At 42.3% G+C, this 27,423-nt stretch overlaps 1 protein-coding gene across 4 annotated transcripts in view; it reads right to left on the bottom strand.

The window, feature by feature from the left end:
* The window catches only part of LOC122621588, a 39,252-nt gene that overhangs the window by 6,280 nt on the left and 5,549 nt on the right, over window positions 1-27,423 (bottom strand). For all 4 annotated transcript variants that reach the window (XM_043799504.1, XM_043799502.1, XM_043799503.1 and 1 more), the window contains 7 exons: window positions 23,602-23,799; window positions 22,992-23,144; window positions 22,743-22,931; window positions 22,506-22,677; window positions 17,197-17,328; window positions 14,856-15,023; window positions 2,487-2,676 (listed from right to left, as the gene is read on the bottom strand). In XM_043799504.1, the coding sequence (XP_043655439.1) occupies window positions 2,487-2,676; window positions 14,856-15,023; window positions 17,197-17,328; window positions 22,506-22,677; window positions 22,743-22,931; window positions 22,992-23,144; window positions 23,602-23,799 (1,202 nt within the window). The remainder of the gene's footprint in view (window positions 1-2,486; window positions 2,677-14,855; window positions 15,024-17,196; window positions 17,329-22,505; window positions 22,678-22,742; window positions 22,932-22,991; window positions 23,145-23,601; window positions 23,800-27,423) is intronic.

The following is a 27,423-nucleotide window of genomic DNA, read 5'->3' as shown; positions in this document are numbered from 1 at the left end:
AACAGTCCTCGAGTCGAAGTCGTTCTCATCTCGTTTCCCTCTATTATGCCTAAATAAATTGGAACTTGTTTTGCCAAAGTTTTCGGCTCGCTGAGTTTATTGCTCAGCTTGGGAAATTAGAAAAGAAGAACAGAATTAGAAAATCTCCAGAGCAGCAATTTTGTTGAGTCCCAACGTTCTTTATTTCTGTGCCATTTTGCGTTTTGTCGTCGGTATTAAATTCAGTTAGGATGTACTTTAAGCACAATTCTGATTTTGCTGGGGTTGTCCCTGGGTATAAATCAATTAAGCCCTTCTTAAAGCACAACTGCCAGTTCAGTGGAATTATCTGTGCCTGGTATAATTTTCGCCATTTTTAACAATCGCCTTGAGGCGCAGCTCCGCCTCAGCCGAATGAGATGGTGTGGTCGGACACTTGAAGCCAAGTACGTAAGTAGTCTCTTTGGCCCATTTTGAGGCCGAGTTTGAGGCAAACAGGCAAGACATGTGCCAAAAAGTTTCACAATGAGCCCGCGGCCCAAGGCAAATAGTCAAAAAGTAGGGGCTGCTTGGGCGGCAGAGAGTGCCGAGTGGGCGTGCTCCAAGTGAGTGGCTGAGCTCGAGATGGAGTGCAGAAGCGCAGTTTATGCACAAATTCATTCGCATTCAGGCGAGTTCTTGGCTTCGGCCCTGACAAGCGGAGAATGCGGCAACAGAGAGATGTTGGCATAAATAAAAGAAGAGCCAGCATGTTATGCGATTGTGTGGGCCTTAAGTTGTCTGACTGTTTTCCTGTCTGGGCTGGGCCCCCAAAGAAAAGTAAAGAAACAGCCACAGCAACAGCATCGGAAAACGAGTAGGTTGCCTCGGCGACAGGCAGCGATAATTTGTAGGCACAGCCGAATATCCTTGGGATCCGCTTTTCATGTTCAAGGATTCCCGGCAATGGCATGAAATATTTAAGTACATTTTATTTTTGCAATTTATTCGCACTAATGCGATGCCTGGCTGCAGAATCCGCCCATATATCAGGGGCATAAACATGTTCTTTTGTGTGATTTGGCTACTTTCGGTCGATGGCAAGCGTTGGCAATTTATCAGACTTATTTTCATACTTTAATTGCGGTCTATTAAAAAGTTGTTGCACTCCGCTCGCCACAAGCTGTTGTCGCAACCGAAAGTCCATGTCCCCGAGCTGTTTATCTATTTTGCAGTTGCAGTGTGTACTATGGCCAACTGCTCCGCCACTATGGCCATAAAAATTCGCTTAGCACAAGACTAAAAGTTGCCAAAAATATAATACGCAATAATAACTTTCCGCTGGGCGGAGGGAGTGTCTCCTTTGTTTCGGATCCCTGTTTGAGTTGTTTTCAAATTCATTATTTCTGTATGGGTTGTCGTGGAAGTTTTGTCTCCGTCTGGTGAGCAATTTCTGTTTTGCCATCGGGCTTTTCTCAATTTTTCTGCGAAGGCATTGGCGAAGCTCAAAGGACCCTTACCGCGGGGAAATCAGTGAGAAGATGAAAAGATTTCCCTGAAAATGTTTACTTACTCAGAGCGCCCCATTTGCCTATCAGTCCAATCATCTTAATTACAAATCAATAGGTCCATTTAACTGTAGAGTAGCAGAGGTCCGAGGCCAGGACAGCTTCATAGCAACACAAAGCTATCTATGTGAGGCAATCAGTAACAAATCCATAAGAATGACAAAACCATAAAACCTAGCCAAGTAGGATGGACAAGGACACAGAAAGCCATAACCATAGCCGTTTCCCCCTCCGCACCACGAAAGTGATCCCTTCTCGGACTCAAATGAACCCGAAGTCAAGAGGATGCCGTCTGCTAAGCAAACTGTTTTTGTTTTTGAATTTTGTTTTGTCTCTAGTTATACCCGTTACGTAGAGTAAAACTGTTACTCCACACTTTTGAAAAAATGATTAATTTTATTATTTTGTTGCCAATTTCTATTAATATGCCAGAAAAGTGTTAAAATTTCTCGTTCGTACTTCCACTAGCTAAGTAACAGGTATCTGATAGTCGGGAAAATCGACTGTAGCGTTCTCTTTTGTTTTGGCTGCTCTCGGAAAAATGATTTCATAAGTGATTCCTAAGTATATTTTTGTAATAACTCAAACCCCATCCGAAGTATACTGCTATTTTTTCTCTATGTGCATATACTTAGCAATTTATGTTGCTAGGGGTTCAATGCCTTCATTACGACCATTCCCCATCGGGAGCTGCAAACTTGCGAATTGTTTTTTCCAAAAAGCCAAAACAAGCTCCGTCAGCCTTGTCAATGATGAACTGAATTCAACGGCCCAGTGCCACAAACTTTTCAGCATTATTGTTCCATTATTGGGTGGACGCTATGCGGTGAGCGGAGGGAAAAGAGTCCAGTACATTATGGAAACTCATTAGATGCCAACTCACGCTGGATTTAATTTAAATGCGCTGTAGAGTATGTAATTGGAATCGCCGTTTGGGCATTGAGGAGGGCTAATACTTACGTGGGCAAACGGTCCCGTCGCGCTGTTATGGCCAAATACGTACATATAATTGCGCCGATTGACATCCGCGTGGAACATCCCGGTTTGCAGGAGTGGGCCGACCACGCGGGCATCAGACAGTATGTCCAGAACCACGTCACGGTGCTCCAAATTAGTGGCCTTAATCGGATTGTTGTACATGTCCTGGTATCTGCGGAGAGAGAGAGTGTGGGCCGATCGTAAGTGTAGGCTACGAAGCACGCAAAACATCATCGCAACGTGGCGTATGCGTAATGTGCATTGTTAACATTTGGTGGCTCGCTGTGGTTATGGGTGTGCGTGTGGTACTCGTTTTGTGTATTTACTCTTGGTACGTAAAGCTTAATTACGCGGTTGGCTTTTGTGAAGAGCACCCCCCGTGGGACATTCCCAGACAACAATGGACAACAATGGGGACTAATGCCGAGCATCGCGAATCAACCAAGAAACTAGCGCTGATTGCAATTGATTTTTGTGAAAGATTTACGCTTTAATCCCGGAACAATTAAGAGAACGCCCCACAAAACAATGTGGAGTAAGCCATTGCGTTGGCCATGTTAATCTGAACTTAGATACAGGTCTGTAAAACTACCTAATAAAAAAGAATTACATAGGGAAACCAACTATTAAATGAGCTCCATAAAAGAAAGGTTTTCCGTCACAGGATGTAATAACAAACATCTGCTTATTTAAAAAAAAAAGCTTTTTAAAAGTACAAGGAACTTTAACGTCTTCATCTTTCTTTGCAAAAGTCTCATTGCGTTAAAGAAGTACACAACAATATACACATTTAACTAACAATATAAAGTTCGAAAATAAAATTCAAGATTAAACTTTTCGTTCGTAAAACTTGTAAACTTTTCACACTTCACAAATTCAGCAGTTTGGGAATGCTTTAAATGTGTCTTTAATTCTTGTCTTAAAAAGTTTGTTGTCATCTATCTCGTTTATAGCCTTTTTGATATTTACAACAAGCATTGCTTATGACAGTTGATACATAATTATACCTCTGTACCGATATGTGTACCAATGTCAGCCACATAAATACAAAATTATATATGTACAAACAAATTGCATCAGAGTGCTGCACAAACAGTCAGGCCCAAGTGCTGACCAAAGCACCATGCGTGCCTATAGCACTCCTCCTTCTAAGAGAGAAATACAATTTAACCAATTGGGGCTCCTACTCGAAATGCCAACACCGCCACATATGTAAAAAAAAAACAAGAGAGAACGCTATAGTCGAGTTTCCCGACTATCTGATACCCGTTACTCAGCTAGTGGAAGTGTGAAGGAGAGCCTGACAGTTTTTGGCGGTTTGTGGGCGTAAGAGTGGGCGTGGCAAAAAGTTTTTTGGCAAATCAATAGAAATTTACAAGACTGATACAAAAATGAAAAAAGTATCAAAACATTTGTCAAAAGTGTGGTGGTGGCAGTTTTACTCGGTTTGTGCGCGTTAGTGTGGGCGTGGCAACATAAATTAACAAAATTGTGCTGAGTCTGTATGCTTAATCTCAACTTTCTACCTTTTGTAGTTCCTGAGATCTCGACGTTTATACGGACAGACGGACGGACAGACGGTCGTGGTCCTATCGACTCGGCTATTGATCCTGATCAAGAATATATATACTTTATAGGGTCGGAAACGGTTCCTTTTGCCTGGTACATACTTTTCAAGGAATCTAATATACCCTTTTACTCTAAGAGTAACGGGTATAAAAATAATACGTCTTCGACTAGGACACACAAAAATAACTTACCAACACTACCGTTTTGCCAAGGTGATATTTCAATAAGCCATATACTTAACACAAGCCCAGCCCTCCTACAAAGCAAACTAGACATATCTAACAACAATAATCCTCTATACCTTCTTAGCAACGCCTACCCAGACAACAAAAAAAACTTACCTTTTCTCAAAAAACAGAATTATACCATAAAATCTAAAAATATAATGACAAATGTACATAATAAACACAACCATCATTTAGCCCATTACCCAATATGAGATTAAGTTACAATGCAATTGTGAACCCACATAGCCATAGGCCCTTCAGCCACCGCTGAAGGGCTGAAGGTTAGGTTAGGTTTCTGAACTACTCTTTCTATTACATTAAGTAAATAAAACATAAGAACGCCGCTCTGCTGCAGGCTTCACCGGCAGCGCTGTAGGTTAAGCGAGCCATTGTATGAATATTTGAATTCATTAAGAAATATATCTTAACTGGAGAAAATCATAAAAGTATTCAAGGTGGTCTTCAAGTCAGGCTTAAAACATTACTACATTTGAAACAACTTTACCACAAGACATGAATACAGCAAAATGCAATTTTCAGAGAAAGACCGCCTAACAATTAAACCCAGTTTAGGAACACCTTTAGTAAAACGCCTTCCTATACTGACTTTTCTGTAGTGCTTTTGTTGCCCTCCACTCCCACATTAGATATATCGGCGAGCTTCTGGTTAAGTCCATCCCAGCATGAAATTATTACGGCGCAGCGGGAAAGACACGGGGTCTTGGAAAAATACAGAAATCCCTCTGTGCCTGCCTGCCTTGTGTTCATGTCAAGCCCAACACTTGGCCTCTTGCTAGCAGCTGTTGAAGCAGGTACAACATGCCACAAGACATACAGACTCACACTCACTCTAAGGAATATGTACGCCGGGTTTTTCAACGTCTTGGCATGGCCTAATGTACAAATAAATAGAGCCATATTTTCCACATTTTCGTACGGGTTGTACTTAGTTTTCCTTTGCTGCCCGGATTGTCTGTTTGTGTTTTGTGTGCCACGTTATGCATTTTATTGTCGGCTACTTAAGTTATGCACTTTGACCTCCATTCAGACAGCACAGTCGTCGTCGACCCCCTGTGAAGAAGCCTCGAGGAAGCAAAGTCAGCAAACGGCGGGGTGTACGGTGCCACTCATGAATGTATGGCCCAAAGTGGCTCGCACGACGCCTCTCGTTTGCTCTACATGCTGCTGCTTATGCAGGATTCAAAGGATATGCAGGATACCTTCAGCAGATGTAGAAAATATATTCCAAGCCAGGACCAGAACGCATAGATGCTTTCTCAACAGTTTGGAGTCTGATTAATAATATTAAAGAAAATTAAAAAATTATATGGTCGATTATTGAATGCTAAAGCACATTCATGCATATTTGTGTTCCACCGCATTGTCCGCTCCTGTATATCTAACTTCTCCTCCAGCAGCCGCATCGGAGACAGATGTTAGCATTGGAATCGTAGTCGGAATCAGAATCGCAACTGCACAACCTCGCTTTATATTTATTTGCGGCTTCCATTGTGTAATCCCATCTAGTTGAGCAACACTTAGAGCGTTCAGTTGGCAGTGTGCGATGCGAATGCGCAATAAATAACAACAGTGATCTTGAATGTCTCCTTCGTTTGCTATACTTTTGGGAGGTACATATGCTGAGGTTCCCGCAACAGCTCAGAACTTTGATCTCATTATGCTTCCCACGGAGGAATTATTATAAGCTCATCGGAAAACCCGCACCAACCATCGACTTAATTAAAAATGTATGCAACCCCTGATAATTCCGTTGGGGGGTGGAGAAAGTTTTTTATAGCTCATTGAGGAAGCAGTAAAAATGTGTCGTTGCAAATATAGTTTGGAAATCACGCGAAATGCTTGCCAAAACAAACGGAAAGTCGAGCAAACAAATTTTGAATGCCACCAGACCAGCACAAATGCTTAATTAAAAGTTGGACGAATGCGCATTTGGGAAATCCCTTGACAAACATGGAAAAACCCGAAAATGTGGTGCTCTTGCTAAGGAAATAAGATTAAAGTGGGCACCAAACAAACAATAAGTGGAACAGTTCCAGGACTAAAGCCATACGAAAGTTTCGTGCCACCGACAATATAATTAAATATATACATATACTTGTGTATTTAGGCGACAATCGTACGTAAAACATACACGCATCGCAAAACGACCCACAAAAGCCTCCAAACACACGAAAACACTCAAAAGTAACCGCAGAGCTCTCGAAACACTCGCACACACACAAACGCCCCCAACAAATGGCCACCGGAAATATGCACAGCAAACACTCCCAAGTATGCAGTGCGAAAACACACGCAACAAAACCAGCAACACATAGCAGGTGAAAAGGGGTTAACAAAGCCGGTGAGCGTCATTTGCTTTGCTCCCGTGCCAGTGCCACGCCCCCTGGGCCCCAGCCCACCCCTTCTTGCACCTTGAGCGGAGTCCAAGGAATGACCTTGGAATTTCGGGAACTCATACAAGTGCGATTTAATTTGGCAGTACAGTGCGATTTCCATCGTTTGTATTTTGTAAAAACAAAAGAGCTCTAATGACTGAATAGTAAAGGCAGGTATTTTAGTATTTAGCTGGCTTTGAGCTGACTCTGAAGATCTTACGGCGCGCCGGTTATATTCAACGATAAGAGACTACCTAGGCATGAGTTAAAATTAAGAACAAGGCAAATTACCACCACCCGTTTTTGAGGCCTTCCGCAGGCGGCACTTGCTCCCTAACTTGGTTGCACAGTGTAGGTTGCTGACTTCCGCTGCTCGTTTCTGGAGCATGAAGCAACACTCACATTTAATTTCCGAAGAGCGTATGTGACACTTTAAATATTTCCGCACTCAAACAAACACTTCTCCGCCAGAAACACACACTCACAGTCGGCGGCAAAGACGGATGCGGATGCGAAAACGGAGAGACAGATTCAGATGCAGACTGGGGCAGTCGGAGGTGCTTGCCGTACTTCTGGCCGGAGAGCCTGGTCTCCGGCTGTCTGTGCCCTGGTGCACAGTTTTCTAGTGCCCTAGATTTTTGGCAGCTGCAGAGCTGTAATGAATTTGTTGAGGAGTTTGCTAATGAAGTACGACCGGTTTATCAAATAAAATGCAATTTGATTTTAAATTGCATTAAGCGGAAATTGCAGAGAACGGGAATATGCCCCTAATGGCATTCAGACGAGTGGACAAATATCGAAGCAGCCAGGATAGGTCCCGAAATTTGAATCTTTCCCTGGCATATAAAGTTGGCTTAACTTTAAGTGAGAGCAGACCTCAGACATTTACGCACCTCCTCAAATCACAGCTTGCCCGCGGCCTGGAAAAAGGGGAAAATCAAATCCCTTTAATCACCCAGAACAGAAACCCCCTCCCACCCGATATGCCCGTGAGCACAACAAGCAAAGCGAAACAACTCGAGCCTCATATACATAGGTATAGCCGTGCACATATAGACATATAGGCTCGGATGCGGACCACTAACTGGCGTTAATGCCCGACTTCTGCGGGGAATAGTGCGGGTTCATGAACCCCACTTAACGTGGATGTGGGTGAGAGGACGCGTGGTGGGAAGGTGGAGAGGTTCGCCCATTAAGTGTTCAACCGCTGCCAGGCTAAGCAGCCAAGGCAGTGGAGGATGTGTGTGTGTATGTGTGCTCGAAACTCCTGCTACGTCCTTAATGCTAAAAGAGCGAAGGATTGTGGTGGGGAGGGGTGCTAACATATATTTCGCCTAGGCACAGGACATTGTAGATCAAGTCAATAAATATTCAAAGGCATCATCAAAATGTATGTGCACATTATGTTTACTGCTTTAGAAAGAGTACGCGGCGTACGTTTAATAATATGGATATCTTTTAGGCTAAGATTGTTCCAAATTTTAATTGGGCATTTATATTTATTAATTTCTTTTAATCATTTCTGACTTAAATTATTAATTATAATAATTTTACTGTTGCTGCTCTAGTTAATGGGACTAAAACAAACAGACTTTGGGGTCCAAAGTCGAACATAATTAACCGGCACTTGGTGTTTTTATTTAAGTTTATATATCGATTACCAAAATATTAAGCTTTCAATACACAAATTCGCCACTAATGCACTGGCCGACATGGCAATTGTTGAATTAAACAATTCACAGCCTTCGGTAATATGCCAAATTTCAATTATTTATTGCGTCCGTGTGGGCCTACAACAATTTCTGGTCAGTGCGGAATATAATGTAATATATTGCGTATACGCCCCCCGATCCGCCCCAAAAGCGTTTACCGAAATTGCTTTGCCGCATACGCAAACTGTGCCCGCTTTCTGCGCCTGTATATAGTTTGGAATGTACACACAGATACACACACACTCATATCCCCCGGCGCTGACAAACGAATATGAATAACTGCATCACGCCGGGGAAATGTGACCACTCATAGTGGCGGGCGAACGGGAAAATATCTCAGCGTGTGCTGCTGCGCGCGTGTGAGCGAGTATTTATGCCGCTCACTGTGCAATAAGCACCATTTTATTACACTTGAACATCTACACTGAGCAGCCAAGTTGAGCTGTGGATGCAATAAGTGGTCTGGGTGTCTAAAGCTCAGAGATGTGAATAAAATATGTAAATATAAGGCTTAGCCCCTCATGGCCGTATTATGGTAACAGTGTTTTGTACACGAGAAAAGCTTTGTAATGCGAATTTCTCAATTGCGTATCAATAATTTGGTTTGCCACTCAAGTAATTTTAAGCACGCATGATTGCAGTTGTATTCTATATACATGCTAACAATATTTCAGTCTGCATAAACTATGTTACACAATATTTACCTTTTCCCATTTAAATGCTCTTTAAGCACATTTACTTTAAAACAAACCTCCCCATTTGAAATACCTGAAAGCTTATAAAATTACTGAGATGGCGTTCGCACTTCATGAATGGAATTTCCACTCAAAATGCTTGCAATTTCCATATTTGCCTAGCAAAGAAAAACACTGAAATATGCAAAGTACATAATGGCTTGGGTTTGAGAGCGGTTCTCCGCCCGGTTGCATAATCGAAAGTTCTTCAAAATGCATGTCAGCGAAGGATCGCCCCGAAAGGGGCGTGGTCAGCGCAGGGGCGGACCGCTCGCCCGAGGACGAGTGCATGTGGGCCATCACATGATGGCCCAAAACAATCGCTGAGCCAGATTGAGTTTGAGCTCGCGTACACACAAGAGGAGTGGCAAAAAGCACGCATGTAATTTATGATGTTTCAGCGTGTAAACAACACGTTCCGAGCCGTCGAAAAAAGAGGAGGCTGAAACAGAGGGAAGCATGCTTCTGCACTAGTTGCAGCAACGTGTAATTTACGAGAGAAGTTTGGCAAATAAAACGGGAGCAACTGGTTCAAGATGCTGCGGCATAGGGATATATGGACATGCCCATGTGGAACAGGAGCAGCTGTATACCAAATGCATATTTAGCCGGGATATTAAAGCGCAAGGCGTATGGGCCAACATCAGACAATGCCATTTAAAAGTTTATGGTTTTTGCATCGCCCACCCAAGGGCCACGCCCACATCATTGTCCTCGCCATATGCGTTTCAGAACTGGAGCTGGAAAGTCAACTTATGAGCATTAGGGAATGAATGAAGTTGAAGAAATAAGAGCTCAGCTTATTAAATGCGGAATAGCTCTTCTATTTAGCCAATTGACACATTACTATAAAATGATTTATTTTATACATCAGTCCGTCGGTCCGGACAGTACAGCTAAAAACATTAAAGACCAAACGCGAAAAGGACTTTTAAAAAAAATCGCGATTGCGAAAAAAACATTAAAAAAATATCCAACCTTTAAAATAAGATTAGGTATCTGCTCTTGACTTTCCCATAACATGTGGGCAAAACTGGCAGCACTGGCCACAATGTATGTGACTTCCTGTGCCTCAGCCCACGGATAATAATTGCAGGAGCTGAACTTCGGAAAATGTGCCGCCTGTCGCCAAGGATCACCGAGCCGACCGCAACGCTGCCTTGCATATTTTCGTAAATAATACTATAATAAATAAGTTTAAGCTATTAAGCGTCTGCTGGCGGCCTCCGGCATTGTTTGTCCGCTCCCACGGGCCTTGTTATCTATAGACACGCCTCGTCTGGAGCGGTCTCATTGCGGAGTAAACAACTTTGTGGCCAGCTGGGTAATTAAGGAGCCCGCTCGAGGTTGCGGTTTATAAATGGCTGAAATTAAAACGACAATATAAAGCTGTCAGCGACACTTTGAGTTGGGTCAATTGTGTCGCGGCCAGATAAGCCACGGATTAAGCGACTAAGCAACAGTTTACAATCCGGGAAGACGACGAGGAATAAACTGGCGACAATGAAATCCTACAAAAGTGAGGCAGTGGGCACTTATTCTGTACAATCAAAATTCAATTCAATCACACAGCAGACGTGTTTGATTCGATTTTCCCATCTCACGGTCCGCAAACAAATTACACTCCTTTGAATTCAATTTGATTGCAGAACAGCACAGCTGAACACCTTGGGGAATTACATCTGCAACTTTCAATAGCAGCTTAAGAACCATCTTGAGATGAAAAGAAAAATTTGGCAACCTTAAAAATCCCTGCTCTATTTTCTCTTCTCTGTGAATAGTGCAAGTGAAAATACCCACAACTAAATCGCTTCCGGAAGTCGGCTGTGCCCTCAAGTACAAGATACGGATACAGCACTAAATAATTGCCTTTTCACTCCGACAGTTTCTCTCTTGGCCAAAAAAGAACCACAAACAGCCAGACATTTTCGATGGGCCCATAAATCTGAGCCGACTGAGCGAATGTGTGTCAGCTTAGCGTTTAAAGGAACAGGAGGAATGCTACGGTAATACCAAAATAGCCAATTTCATGGCTAGTGTAAATCAAACACACCTGCAATTAGGCCCACACGTGCACGACACCCACCTGGAGCCTCACCTGAGGAGTGGACAAAGCTATTTGGGCAACGGCCCCAGAAACAATTTCAGGCAATTGCCGGGCAACTCATTAACATGCAGCACTAAGTCTACACAGGAAGAAATATATCCAAGTAGATACAGGTCTGGATTGTGGCACATTATGACAATATGAAAGTGTGATATATTTATACATATCTTTGTTTGCTTGCATATTGAATATGAATACGTATACATTTCTATCCATTCACGAATGGTAATCAGTAAGGTAAACGAAGATCTTGATATTATAGATACTGTTCAGGTGAATTGTTTACTAAAAGAGCAGAAGATAAAGTTTATTTTTCGTCCTGTACCTTTGCTTTAGGGTCACTTTGCTTTGGTTCTTTGGCCATTGTCTGGCCCCGTTCTGTTGTTGCTTGATGCTGGAGTAGCTAATTTTTGGGGTGCACAGGTGTATGGGGGTGTGTTCTATTTTCCTCCGACGGTGTAGTATCTGTAACTGTATCTGACCAGCCATTAAACGCAGCCATGAAAACACGCCTCGGGCATGCTAAAAGGGGTCGGATAACAGGTCTCCGATCCCTCTGAAAACCTAGGGGCCCGAGGCGAGCCAGCCATAATCCAAAAACTGTTCAAAATGGCGCAATGCCTAAAAGTTTTCGGGCGGCTAAAACTTACGACACTGCAGCAGATAAAATGGCCCAGCTGAAGAGGATATGCTCGTAGAGGAAGTGCATTCGAGGGTCCTTGCAGCGCTGCTTTGAGCTGCTTTAAGTTGGTCAGAAATGAAATCAAGGCACGCGGCGGAAGCAATTGTGTGCGCTTTAAGGCGCCTCAAAGGTGGATTATAGAATTCATAAGCGGGCTGGGGCAAAATGAAATGCAATAAGCTAAAAAGATTGCCGGCGAAGTCATAAATATTTATGAGCGAGAATATTAATACTCATATTCCCTGTCAGGGCAATTTCGGATTAAGAACTATGGTTAATCACCTCATAGAAGTAAATTAATAGAAGACCCGCCATTATTTTAGGGGTTACACTGTAGTACCCAAATCCGCTACTTACTTACATACATATTTTTTTAATGTCTTATTAGACTAATGGTTACACATAAATGCTTTAAATACTGTTAGGCTTAAAATGTATTGCTTAAATATTTGTATTTTTAATATTTTAGTGGTTAGAGTCTACAATTCGTACTACATGATTACCGTAATGATTAAATTTAATCTATTAGAATTATATGTAAAAATTGTTTTTAATTTTTTTAACACCCTCTAAACACTTTTGAACACATATATTATACAAAATATATTTAGAATGTACATTTTTATTATTAATATATATATTTTTTTTATTGTATATATTGAATAGTATTTTAATTATATATATAAACAATTTTATGTTTGGTTGTGATATACCTTTTTTGTGCTGGTTTTATTATGATAAAGCTCGCTTCTTACTATTCAGTATTCAGATGTTGGTTGCACACTACTGAAGGCTCTTAAAACTGGAAGTTCAAATAACTGTTGATATATTTTATAATATTACACCCTATTAAGATATTTGGTCTACAATGCAGGCTCATTTTTTGAAAGTGTATGCCCTTTGACTAACTGGATTGAAGTAAGTGCTGGATATACAGGACCTGCGGACGGCGCATTGATTGTCAAAGGTGTCGTGTTGAACATTTGATCAACAGACGAGTGCGGGCTGAAAGGCCCGGAATGTGCCCCTTCGTGCATCCTCAACTTGAGAGACACCCAGGGTTGAAAAAAGTCAGGAGTCGAAATGAAATAAATCGAGGCAAAGGCTCGGCTGTCCGTCAATGACTGCCTCCGTACGTTTTCCACTGCCTCATGCCCGATGTCCTGGGGTCCCAGTGATGTTTGGTCCGCCATTTAATTTAATGACGGACAACAAAGCATTGCCACTGGGATGCAGTTAACAGAGCAGTGAGAAAGCGCCAAATATGTGCAAGCAAAGCCTGAAAGGCTGGCACTTCCACTGCCGCGCCCACACACTACATGCACCCACCCACCGAAACCCACCCACTATGCACCGCCCACCGCCCACCGCCCGCCGTCCCCATACAAAACAATTTCCCCTGGAGAGTTTCCATGTTCAGTTATTCGTATGTGAAAAAGCGCATCTGTTGTTGATTGTGTGAACTTCCTTTCAATCGTTTGTTTGTCCTTCTTTTTTCCCTCAGTTGTCGTTGTGTTTTTGCTATTTGTTTGTTGTTTTGTTGTTTATTCTTATGGCTGCTGTTGTTGCCTTTCAAGCCGTTACTGTTTTTGTTGCTGCGGGTGTTATTGCTGTTATCCGCTCCAGGCGAATGCCAGCAGCTCAGATAGTTTTTGGACCACTTTCCGCCACTTGCGGGGTATTCCAAGTTGGTGTCGCAGTTTGTACCGAATACTGAAAGTGCTTTTGTAAATTCGAATGAAGATATTACCCGAACAAGTTCGATATTTGCATGGCAATTAAACGGAAGCAAATAGTTACGATCATGGAAGGAACAAAAAATTTTATGTTTAAAAGCGCTGAATTAGTTGAAATTATCTGCCTATATTGTTTGCAGAAAACCAGTTATAGCTTTATAACAAAACCATCTCCTTTCCTAAAATAATGGAAAGAGCTCAATTGCCCATTCCTATATAGAGCGGTTTATACACTCCATTTAAGTTGACCTTTAAAGGGTGTTAAAGGTTGTTTACTTCAACTCAGAATCTGATGAGCACATACAACATTCGGTTTCGGTTCAAAACGATTTTCAGTGTACATGCGGCATCGTCTGGACATTCCGCTTATAATCCTTGGTGGGCATCTTTAGAAACAATTGCATCTTTTGTGCAAATAACTTTATAGGATGGCACCGAAAAAGGAGCTCAGGACCCCCGTTTCGGAAGAAGAAACGTTGACATTCCATGGACGTCGGTGGGTGGGAATTGCCCCTTGTGCCAGGAGGTCACTGCTGTGCATTGTGCAATTTATTTATTGCATACAAAACTTTTCCAGAAAGAGAGAAGGAGCAGGACTAGCAGCAGGACTAGCAGCAGGACGAGACGGAACAACTCCTGTGAAAATGAGATAGTCAGTGGCATTGTTTTCCCCAAATGAACGGAGTAATGTCGACCCGCGGGAACGTCGCCAGCTCAAAGTACTAAGTAGCCAGCTGATGACATAATAGTGCTCTCCTGCGGATCAGTTGGGATAGTCGTTTATTATAATTTATGGTGGCTCTTCCAAGGAGCCTGCTCACAATGGCCCGAAACCCCAAACCCGACTATTTTCAAACATATTTCCGCACGGAATAAATTTCAATTTAAATTAAACCTTAAAGCCGATTCGGCTTCCGATGACGTCAATGGCTGAGCAAAATTGCCTAACCGACATTTCAGGCGGGCGTCGCTAATCCGCGGCACTTAGCAAACAAATTGCCCCACATAAACAATTCTAATTGAGATGAACGATAGGACCGTGTTCTTACACCCATGCAAACCAGTCAATCGGATCGCTCGCAATCCGGCCACTATGTTAAATGCGGAGTAAGTTACACGGCTTCGGGCCACGGGCTGGCCGGATTTGCATTGCCCACCGTCATAAAATGGAGCATAAATTTCACTTACTTCTTCAGCGTGGCAGCCAATGCCAAATCGGGGCGTACATCGAAGCGGCTCTGCATATAGAAGCGCAATAAATTATCGCGTTCATTTTCACGTAATCCTTCCTCGAGTGCTAATGCGGCCAGTGTGTGATAGGATTCTGACTCCGTGATGCCGAATAATAAATCATAACTGAAAGAGACAGCGAGAGACGGAGTGAGAGAGGGGGTATGATGTGGTGTGGGCGGGATGCAGCCAGCAGTCAACATGCACAGCTTGTGTTTGCCGCTGGTGGACGAAGGCTACTTTTGTGCACTGTTAAATAGCAGGTGCCGTTTGCCCCACTCAAGGTGTTAATATGGGGGCCAAAGGGACTAGATATAAGCAAATTTACCAAATTGAAAGGTCGCTCTTAGAAGGCAATCTTTGGGCAATCTAGTGCACAGAAAAGGATTACAAAAATCCGTGTGGAAAATACACAACGTTTAGGAACTTTGCAACGTAAAACTCCATTAGGGCTTTAAGAAGCTGACTTAAAGCTAATTTATTTTGAATCATCAATTTTCACCCATGTACTTATTTAAGCTTATGTAATCAATATGCACCCTTTAGAATTACGTCTCTCAGTGCACCAGTCCAATGAAATCCCATAAAACGCAGTGAAAAGCACTAAAATAAAGCGAGCCCTCGTTCCTGTGGCGTAACTTGTTACGCCGCCTGATAAATGGTGCGACTGGCGCTCGTCTATGAAGCTGCTCTGTTCCCAGCTCTAGTACGGATCCCGACCAGGCTTCCTCCCTTGGGGGCCCCTCGAGCTACCAACCGGGCATTGTCTTCCTGTTGCGCCGTGGACATGGCATTAAAAGTTCCACTCAAGTTGGGCCGGAAAGTTTGCCCCCCAAAAGTAAATGCAAAGCTGCTGGTAAACTTGCTAAATTGAATGGAGCTGCCAATGGAATCGCAACTGGACACTTGAGCGTGCTCGAGGACCACTTCTCCTGCACTCTTCCGGGAACCTCACTCATTTGGGAAGGCTTTAATCCTTGGTCATCGCTGATTAAGGTGATTAAAAGCCCAACCTGGGGGCTACCGCTCCGGACGGCATCTCCGGTCGAGTGAAACGTGCTTCCACCTCAGTTTCCCAACTGAACCGTGACCTGCCTCTCTGCGCCCGGAACCCTGTCTGTTTGCCGTAATTAATGGCTCTTCCTGGCAGCTATTATTCTATTTTTCTCGGCACTGCGTGTCAAACACGTTTGACTTGCAAAAGGATAACAATTAAAATCAAATTAATCACGCATTTTATTAGATTATACCGTGTTAGGTTGACTGAATGGCTGAACAGCACGTGCCCTAATGTCCTCCAGGGAAATGTGAGAATCGGAATGGGGCATCCTGCCTTAGGAATGCGAAGGGAGTGCGGAGTCCTGCGCGGAGTTGAGTTATTACTTGTTGCCCAATTGATTGATGGACGGACGTAATTTCAAAAGGGCCCGTCGGTGCCAAATCCCTCAAAGCCGCTCTTTGATGCGACCCAGGTCGTTATTTGTATTAGGCTTATTTAATTTGATTTTGACACACGTCGAAAAATTCAAGTATCAGCAAGGTGATTTATAAATAACGATCAGAAAGTCTAGTATCTAAGCTTGTCGTTAGAAAAACTGATTTAAAAAACAACATTTGATAGCTATATTAAAAAGGGCCTCCGGGATTTTTTTCATGAAGAGTAAATTTAGTAGCATTAACGATGCTGTAATAAAATGAATATCACTATTACTTCGACCATTTTAGGTTCATCTAATTCAACCCAATCCGTTTTTCTCCATGCAGAATCAATAAAACTATTGGTTTATTGTTTCACCTTCGACATGACCGCAGCTGAACCCATTTCCCGTCCCCATATAGTATCGAGTCTGGAGCATCTGAAATGGACCAAAAGCAGGGCGCAATGGGTGTTGAAATGGATGTTTTTTCGCTTGGCTTCAAAGAATTGACATCGAGACGTAATTTGCTTGATGATAGCTGAGCTAACGCCAACGCAAAATCGGCGTGTTAAATGGTTCACCCCAGGCCCCGATTTTCACACACGATTTGACTTCACCTGAGGGCAAACACATGCACCGAAGAATGAAATACCAGACGCCTAATCAAGTAACGCACAATAAATAGTCCGGTGAGCTGTCTGTCCGGGCCAAATGCGGATGAAAGGGAGTGTTTGACAGCTGCCCAAAGCACGGAGCACCAGTAAATATCAAACAGTAAGGAATTGGCAGTGGTTAGGGCTAGGTTAGGGCTAGGTTAGGGAAAAGCAATCGCAATGGATAAAATGGGTAAAAATAGGGAAGGGGGGAATTGCTTAACAAACCGGCTGAAGTGCTCCGTATAATGCCCCATGACCTTGTACGGTTGATTTGGTATTACATGTCCATCGACAATTGGACCCAATGATGTTGAAAATTGTGTGAGCGCCGTCGGTATGTGCAAGATATCCTGGTAGCTGCAAAGAAACAAGAACGCCAAAAAATGCGTTAAAAGGCCTTACAAACGAGCTGGGTATAAATGTAGCAGTAGATGGATATATACATCCTAAAAGAGGGACTGCCGCTGGGACTGAAGCCGCTCCGCTGGCTGACAGCGGTCACTTTTCACTTTGATTTGAAGTTTCTAATAAATTTTATGTGTGATTTGTTGCTGGGCAGTAACTCGCACGTACCGCACACACGTGGTCCCATAAAGCCGAACGAGATGGCCTACAGATACACATATGGCCTTAAGGGCATTGCCAAATTACTACGCAGAAGATTAAGAGCGTTCCGCGTGGAGCCCTAAAAAGCATAAGTATGGACAGGGATTTACCCATTATTCAAGTTCCAAGAAATATTTAAGAATTCTTTAGCTTTTTGAAGGCCAATGCCCATATTATACTACATTCGTGATAAAACCAATTCATCAATCCAAACAGAATCGTGTGCAAGATTCACTATTTTCACAGTGAATAAATTGATTCTTGTATCCTAAAATTCTAAGGCAACGAGAACCTAAGAGCTTCTATCGCTTGAAATAATTTGCAATTCCTGAACGAAAATGTCTTCTTAAGTTACGTGTCCAAAATTATAACTTCTGAGCGCAGGCAACAAAAACGTTTGGAGCTCTGAGGGTTCCCATTTTCACATATTCAAATTTTCTTTCCAAATAACAAAAAGCCTTCCATCAACTTGTGTGCTCTTATCACTGGCACTTGTGTTACTTCCTGTAGTTATGGTATTTTTTCGAAAAGTATTTTTACCCATTCAAAGCCATAATAGAGCGGCAATGCAAACCAATTCCCACGCACATACTCATACGGATTTACACTCGTATTTATGTGTGGGTATTGCCAATGCAAACAGGGGAACCCAACCTTTTTTCGACCTAAAAATGCCACGTGGATATGAAATACAATCAGCTCACATAGCAAATGCTCCTGCGATTTCTGGTATGAAGTTGCTCGTGCTGCAAAGCATATCCGTTCGCTGCAATATTTACGCTTTTTGCTCTTTTTACCCGCTTGGCTGGCTCGTTTGGCCTTCGTTTGGGCCAACCCACCGCACCCACGTATTGATACAAAATTGCAGTGGCAAAATGGTTCAGTTGGGTGCAATTTCTGGCATGGTTTGCATAAAAATCCACATGCCAGAGCTCCAACTGAAGAAGTGTCGATGGCACAGAAATTGGCACAAATTAAGAAAAGGACCGACAAAATCGACAAAAAATATAGCCACAACAATCGGGAGAGGAAAAGAGAATTCTCGAATACTTTGGCCGCCGGAGTTGGACAATTGTTATCTGGAAAATGCAGACCAGAAATGAACCTGCCAGCTGAGGTGGAAGTGCTCGGAGTAGAAATTCAAATGGACAATCTGCATGCTCAGCTCAGTTCAGTTCAACTCGGAGTAACCTTGGACCGAACCAAGTGAGTGTCCCCAGTTTGCACAGTCATAATATTTGGTCCTCCTTTCGCCAATGATTCTGGCAATGCGGCTGAATTAAAACCCCAGGCTCTCTTAATCATTCGTCCTCTTCGCTTGAATAAAACTCGAATAAAAGCAGATCTGGGGAGAAATTCAATTGGAAGCGATGCCAAGGATGCCTGGCATCCATTCACATGCTAAGCCCGAAAAAATACCGAAAATTTCCATCTGTCGGTGGATGTGTGTGTTAATTCACTCAACACCTTCGAATCCCATTGAAGAGGGACATTATCGTAATCCATTTAAGCCAAGAGCTGACTGCAGCAATCGATGCAATGCCATCAAACACTTTCGAGACCAAATAAAGCTTCCCCGCTCTTTAAAGAAGTTAAGCTTGAAGACACTTTCCAAAAATGTAAGTTTACAGTTTTTTGTTTGTTAAGTAAAAATAAGTGTATGCGTCAAAAATGTATATACGGGTGTGTAGGTAACGTTGTATATACACATAATCAAAAGATATGAAATTGTGTACTCTAAGTGAGTAATTTACAATAATTGTATTTGCCCATTTGGATTTATAAATTTGGTTATATAAGTGTATGCAAAACTAAAAAAAGCTTAAAAACACCAACACTTTTTTAGTAATGCTAAATTATACTGCTTTAAATATATTTTATGAATTATACGAAAGAATTTCTGTTTTTCTAGTGCAGGCAAAGTTCTGCAGCACATGATCCTGGCTTATGTGGTCATTCTGGGCCCTGGCTATCGGCACATGGCCAAGTTTAGGGCTGAAGTCTGCACCGCACGGCCACAGCTACGTGAGCTTGTGTTTTTCTCCGACTTTGACAATTTGTGGAAGCTAAAACAGTTTTGGCAGCCCGGGAAAGTGAGTTGTGCCCCCAGATGCGGGGTCTTGAAAAGACCACTTCATCGTCGAAGTTGCTGCTGCGAAGTTGTTCGCCATGGAACAGTGTGATTTATGATTTTCTTATGGGTAGGAGTTTATCGCCTCCTGTTGTTGCCTCATATTAGCTCTGCTGGTGCAAAACTGTCACAAGTTGAGCTGCAACTGCGATTAACTCGTTAGACACACAATATGTGCGATTTCTCTCTATATATTTTGTGTGTGGTGGCACAAATATAGATACTGCAAACTGGATACTGAAAACGAAATGCACAATTTGTCAGTGTGCTGGTGGCAGGAACGAAGATGGATGATGTCCTTAAGGCTGCATGTAGCTACTGGAACGACACACATACACACTCGTTTGCAGGGAGTCTTGTGCAGGCAAACCGAACATTTATTATGCCCCAGTTTAGCCTTGCATCTAGTACGGCTATAGTTTCAGTTTCTGTTCCTGCTTAAGCTGTTCGTATCTGCCCGCTTTTCATTTAATGAATTTTTAATAGGCATTTCCTTTTATTTTGTCAGTGTGACACGCTCGACTTGTACTTTGTTACCAGCGTATACGTGATGAGGCCAAGTTGTTGCACTTATCAGGTGGTAAAAATCGCGTTCCATCTTCAGAGCGCTAATGAAATAAAAAACTTTAAAAATATTGAACTGCCTAAATCATGAATTTTTCAAATTGATTTTTGTAGGGGCAAGCGACTCTAATAGTTCCAAATCAACAAACAATAGTTAGCTTTATAAAGTTCTTGCATAAAGTGCAATCTAATGGAATGACTTGCTCTTTTTGACGCCAAGTGGCCAATCAGAATCTAAGGCATTCAAATACGCATTTTAGAGTATAGTTTAGGTAAGCTCGGCCATGAGTAAACAAAGATCACAGGCAGGCAAACACATTTGGCTGGGGAAATAGGTAAATAATTTGAATAAATTAACAAGTTGGAAAAGCACACATTCAAATCAATGGGATTCGGGCGGAGGTTCTATTAAATATTTAGGAAGCCTAAGCCCGGAGACAAAGACTTATGCCTGTTTGTGAGAGTGGGTTAAACAAATGCCACTGTGACTCCCCGTTTGATTGCACAAGTAGTTGTTACCTGTTTGTGTTTCAGTGGGTGTGGGTATTGGTATGGGTATGGTTGTGTGTATGTGAATCGTGTGCCTTTGCAGTAAAAGAGATGAGGACATTTGCTCAGTAATTCATGCATAATTCATTGCATTCATTTAACACTCGCTCTGGCTGGCACACATGCTACTAAACCTCTACTCACTCACTCATTCACTCGCTCCTTCCTCAGTAATTTAAGTAAGCTGCCACACGAGGCTGCAATTCCCAGGATCAAACCGAAGCTTAGCTCATTCATTAAAACATTTCGAAATTAACCCTATAGTTGGGTATTCCTACTTTTTGAACGGTCATACAAAACTCTGATTGAGTACTTTTATTCAAAATATTTTCCATAATTTATAAGTAATCACTTACAATTTTTAAAATTGTGTCTTCTAGTATGGTCCTTTTTCGTTTCGTTTTTATTCCCCCAGTATGCCAGCATGCCTAAAAAGGCCGTATGCCAACTAATAGAATGTACAATTTACATCAGCAAAAGTCCTGGCTTGGGTTTTCAAGTTACTGTGCCAACTTGTATTAAGAACAAGAAAACAAGCAGAAAGTTTTCACAGACTCACACACAGGCGGATAAAACCGACTGTTGGCTCATAGTGTTTGTCAGCGGAATGCATTCGAATGGCTGGAAGTTTGTGGATGAGTGTGTGCTAGCGTAATTAACATAATTACTATTATTGTGCCGTTGTTGATTTAGTTTTACATATTTAGTTACACGCGCCTTTTTTCATTTTGTATGCAAATTGTTTTTTAGTTCGCTCTTGTGTGCTCGCTGCGCATACAAATGAACTTCCTTCCGCACAAGCGCAGAAAGCCGCACACATGCATTAAATGCTGATAAAAAAAAGTGTGCTTTTAAGTCGTGTTTATTTTTAAGCGTTTTAAAGCTCATGGCTCATGCTTTAATGGACGGGGACACTGGCATACTGGTAGGATAAGCTGCTGAAAAGCGTGCAATAAATAATAAATGGAATTGATACTGCGAAAGTACGAGTAAATTCCTTCGTAAATTAATAGTAATTCAGTCAAATACTAGAAAAATTAAGCAATTATAAAGCGTCTAAATTGAATCCCTGTTATCAATCAGCTTCGAAATTGATGTTTCCCTTTTACTGGTAATCGCCACACAAATTTTAAGCCATCGTCACTCCTGATTACTCCTGAATAGTCGACGTCCTATACGCAAAGTTTGATGGGGAAGTTGAGCCCAAAGGCCTTTACGCCTCATTGACACCACGGTGTTGCAAGCTCGTAAATTTAACGAATCATTAGGCAGGTCACAAAGCCGCCAAATACTGTTGGCCTGACGAATTGAACCAAAGAACACAAAACACTATTCAAATGAAGATGCCAGTGCAAATGAAGTAGACGCATTCGGACTCGCCACAGTAAGCACTGTGCGAAAAGAAGTAAAACGATTTTCGAATTTTAAAACAAACTGAACTGCCAAACGACAAATGTATCATGCTCAAAAGACGATGTTCATTGTTTCAAAAGAATCCCACTATTGAAAGTACGAGTAGTTTACTAGACTTTTTCTCTTGTTGACTGATGTCTTCAAAATCGTTTCTTCTTGTGCAAACCATTGAAAGGCATTAGCCGACATTACGGCTGTTTATAACGGTCCGCATATCGCTGATGCGGTTGTTGGCGCGGCTAAATAATTCAATTGGTCGAGGACTACTCACCGACGATGGCGTAAACAATCGAGCAGGACATCGTCGTCCTCTGCCTCCACGTGCTCGTTGAGCGGACATTCGAGGGCATGGGCGATTTGCATGCTCAATTGCAGGGACTGATTGCTGGCGGCCCAGTCGGACATCGCGGATCCGGACATGAGGATGGCTCTGTGAAAGAGGCCTGCGGTGGAAGGGAGGACAATATGTTCTCATCGAATTATGCCAGTCGTAATCCACCCGACTCACCTGAGGCCACCGGCGATACCATTAGGTAATTGACACACGCCGCCCCCGTACTGTGTCCCATTAAAGTGACGCGCGAATTGTCCCCGCCGAAGGCTTCGATGTTTTCCTTGACCCAGTGTAGCGCCGCAATCTGGTCGAGCAGGGCGTAGTTCGCTATATTATGCGCATCGATGCTCGGCCGCAAGAATCCTGTAAGTGGCCAAACACAAATCAGTTTAGTCTGGAGGGAAAATTCTTGAAGGGACTCACCCAACACTCCCAATCGGTAGTTGACGGTGACCACAATCACCTCTCCATAGCTGGACAAGACGGAGCCATCGTACGCATTGCCACTGTTCCACTCGAAGGACTCGCCGTGCAGATAAACCAGCACCGCATACTGCTTGGGAGTGCTTTGAGGCTCTAAGTGTAATATATGAATTAAATTCAGTTTTAGATTTGTCATATAATTCAAAAGGATAGCTTCCCTTACCCATGGTAAGGTTGCTAATGTATTTTGAAGATTATTGACTATGCCTAATTGTCAGATACCCGTGAATCAAATAAAGGCCCTCATTGCCGTGGTGAGCCTCCAAAACTTTATTTATTACAAGCTTCTGAAGAATAGGGACTTTTGAACAGTTTTTGTGACTACATATTTTATCAACAAAAACAACAACAAAAACCCAACCACAAACAACAACAAATCGAGTAACGGGCGTAAGGACGGTAATTTGCACAAAAAGATTAAAAAGTTATCCAATAAGATTAAATACAAATTAAATAGAACTGCATATTAACATGATAAGCTACCTGAAGTTAAGCACAATGTAAAGGCACATTAATTACATTTTATCAGTACATCATATGGTGGACCTACCTTCATGTGGCACATACAGATTGAGATACAAGCAGTCCTCGCTCTCCGTCCGCAAGTAAGGAAGCAGGCGACTCAGGTGTTTGTGACGAGCCCGGGACATATTTTCACTGCCGAGGGGCGAAAGGTCAGGCAACTTCTGCGGACACACGGGCGGAAGATGCCGCGCTATCTTCAAGCCCTGCCAGGGCAGTGGGGCACCTAAAACCATAGAGAATAGCAAAAATCACATTACCAAGTTCTTCTATTAGTAGATCATAGTTTACGAATTACAGTATTGCAAGCATTTAAGCCAGTGTAAATCGAAATATATTACTTTTAGAGTTCCATCCTTTGCTTGCATGGATACAATGAAACTCGTTTCGACGAATCGAAAATTCTTTCTTAGACTTTGATATTAATTAAAACAGTATTTTTATTTTCTTCAGGAAACGTAGAAGCTTTTCACAACGACTTTACGAATTACATTTTTAGCGAACGTTACACAAATCTTTAACGTTAAGAATTCAATATCCCCCAACAGAGAACTGACAAAGAGGGCATACCGAATGACATCCTAACCCATATTGGCCAAACACATTTCGCTTTTTCTCCTCTCTGTTTCACAGTCATTCGATTGCTTGCGAAACGCTGTGGCCAAAAAGTCAATTCCGTATTTATGTAACACGGTCAACAGGCACTTGAAAACGCCATAAACAAGCAAACACAGACACTGCCTTCACACCACAGAGCTCGCACATCCTGCACACAAGTGCCATCGGAGACCAAAGGACCCTCGGTGCTCCGTATTTGGTCCTGTCTGGATCCGATTCGTGGCCAAGTTGACTGCGGTTACGCTTTGGTGTTGCAGTTAACGTCAAACCGTGCTCGCAGATGCGGAGAATCGTCGGTGAGTGGACAACCACGATTTGGTCAAGTTAGTTCGGATTCTGGTCTCTGGTCTCTGCTTCCGATCCAAATCCAAATTCCTGCGGTTTAGGGGATGCTGGGGGACAAGCAAGAGCAGCTAAGGGCAATCCATCTCGGTGGAGAATTGGCAAATCGCTTACAAATTTTGACACCGCATTGTTACGGCATCAGATTGTTTTGCGGTTATTTAGAAGCGATCGATATGCAAATGCCGTGGCTCACGAAAATCAAGTGGCTTCAATAGCAACCACAGCTAGCACTGAAAACATTACTATATGTTCGAACCAATTAAATAAAGATATTAGCTTATCTTATGGCTGCGACAATTGATTTAGGTCAGACAAATATACATGCACAAAAATGATTGCAATAAATATATGCACCATTTTATAAGGTAAACAAATACTATCATTTTAAAACATGAAAACATAAATCGTCATCGCAAATCATATTATTTTTGTTACTAATTGAAATTTGTCCATATAACGCAATAACTGCACAGACACATCTTTGCAAATTACACTTTGTAAAATAGTATGTGTTTTTTATTATTAACTTATCTTAACACTTTAAAATATAAGTCGGATTCGAACTAGTCTGGTTTTTTTACGGACAGACTGACGGACAGATACTAATCAAAATTATATATATATTAGATGATCGAAAACGCTTTCTTCTACCTGTTACATACTTTTCAGCAAATCTAGTATTCCCCCCTTACGCAACAAGTAAGGGGTATAAAAAAATGTGATAGACATTTTTAGAAAGCAATATAAGGACTTTGAAACCACTTATCAAAACCCATTTTTGATTAATTATCCCAATCATGTTTAAATAATATTACGACTTCAAAAATCATCGATTCAGCTACAACATTTATAATCTTTAAAAAGGGTAGAAAATCAATGCCAATTCCAACTTCGTTACTGGCTCGGCGACCCAGAAAAAATAAGCAACATTTACACTTTGACACATTCGAAACGGACAAATTTCATTTCGTCGCTTTATTGAGCTCATAAAAATGCGACGAAAAGAGCAACCTCCGAACGCGGATTCAATATGCGGATGTGAGCATTATTTGCATTTTGTTATTAATAAATTTCGCAACAGGCAAAAGGAAAAGGCTCCTGAAAGATGTGGCCGAAATGGAAAACGAAGAGCTGAATCGAAAACGATGTGTATTTGTTTGGTTGTCGCGCACAAACAAAATCTATCATACAAACGCACAGGACTCTGTTTGCATACGAGTTTGAATGTCCTCTGCTTTGACAGGCTCTCTACACATTACGCATACGCAGCGTGAGCATATTTGCATTGGCTTATATTTGCGGGGCGAATTTCAAGGCAAGTTGTATCAGCGACAGCCTGTTTGCCATGGCACACTCACAACAACTTCCCCTGACAAATACCTCCTCGCCGCCCGTCTCCGGCTCCTGTTGTTGCCGCTGCTGTTGATGTTGCTGCGGTGCAACTACATATATGTTGCTGCTGTGTGGCGCTGCTGTCCTCTCGGATTGAGTGCACGTCGCTGAAGTGCTCAATAAACTCAGCGCGACAAACGGCGAAGTGCAAACTGGAAACTGAAAGCTGAATGCTGAATGCTGAAAACTGCCTCTGGAAACTGCAACTGGAAACTACTACAGCAGCAGCCCATCTGCCATCTGACACGCAAATCGCGGCCAACACTTTCGACAGCCTCCGGGGCGTGTTAATTTATTGTCTTCACGTAATGCAATTGGGAGGACCAAGGCCTGTAACGCGGCCTACACTGAAAACATAATCTTCGATTGTTAGGCCTTCAGCTTTTTTTTACTAATTTACCAGCTTCAGAGTTTAGTTCCGTCTTCGTATTATATTCAATAAGATGGCGCTAGTTTTATTGATTTAATTTTATGATTCTAATGAAGGCCCAATGTCTACTTATTTACCCAAAGATTTGAGTGGTAGATAATAAAATCACATGTTAAGTCACCAATGTCTTTGCCATGTGAAATAAATGATATTCTTGGTGCATAGCAAGTGAAACCGGAGGACCAAGTGAAAAGGAGGAAGTTGTGGTGGCAACAATTGAAGCTGCGGCCTGTTTATGCCCAGAACAGCGGGATGCAGGCCCGAAGTTGGGTGAAGTGTTGGCAGCTTGGCGGCCTCAAATCTCACAGACAAGTTGGCACGGGTGTCGTAGCTCATGTTTGGAAAAACAACTTTAACTATATATATGTATAATACCAGAAATTTTCACTCTTAATTAAACAAGCAAAATATTCATGTACAAAGTCCGAAACATAATCGCCCAGCATATGGCAAAATAAAAGAGCGAAGAGGAGGGGACGGCTGGGACTTACATTGCAATCCTTGTAAAAACAAGCTGCAATAATAATAGCCATCCGAGACAGGAAGCCCACACACACAGGGACGTGCTTTCAGAACCAACATCCTGCCAGATCGGTGTTAGAGAGGGCACATGTCAAGTCCTGAAAGCCTAATGCCGGGCCTGCTTCAACGATAATTGCTTAAATTGCAGGCTAAATTCTAAGTGCCCCAGCAGCGTTTCCAGGACCAACCGGATGTTCTGGCATGGTCGGTTGTTCGAGGAGTGCTCGCTCCTTCCGAAGAACTCCTATTTGGGTTCTGGGGTTTTTGGGGATTTTGAGGTTTTCGGGTTTGCCTGTTGGTGCTGCAAAGTGGCAATTTGCCATCATATTTGCGGTCACAAATAGTCCTGCGTGCCTACGGCGGGTCGGGCAAGTGGAATTAAAATGGTTGTACTCCCAGCCAGCAGGTTCGGTCAAAGAAAGGAAACCGCTATTTATATTAGGAATATTGCCCATTTCAATCATCTGTACTAATTGTTATTGAATTATGTATAGCACTTTAAAAAGTGTGATCCTGTTTGACGACTTGGTGTATGCACATAAA

This window comes from Drosophila teissieri, chromosome 3R, assembly GCF_016746235.2.
Source record: "Drosophila teissieri strain GT53w chromosome 3R, Prin_Dtei_1.1, whole genome shotgun sequence".
NCBI lineage: Eukaryota > Metazoa > Arthropoda > Insecta > Diptera > Drosophilidae > Drosophila > Drosophila teissieri.
Note: the sequence above shows the minus strand (reverse complement) of the source record. Positions and strands in the feature narration are given on the sequence as shown.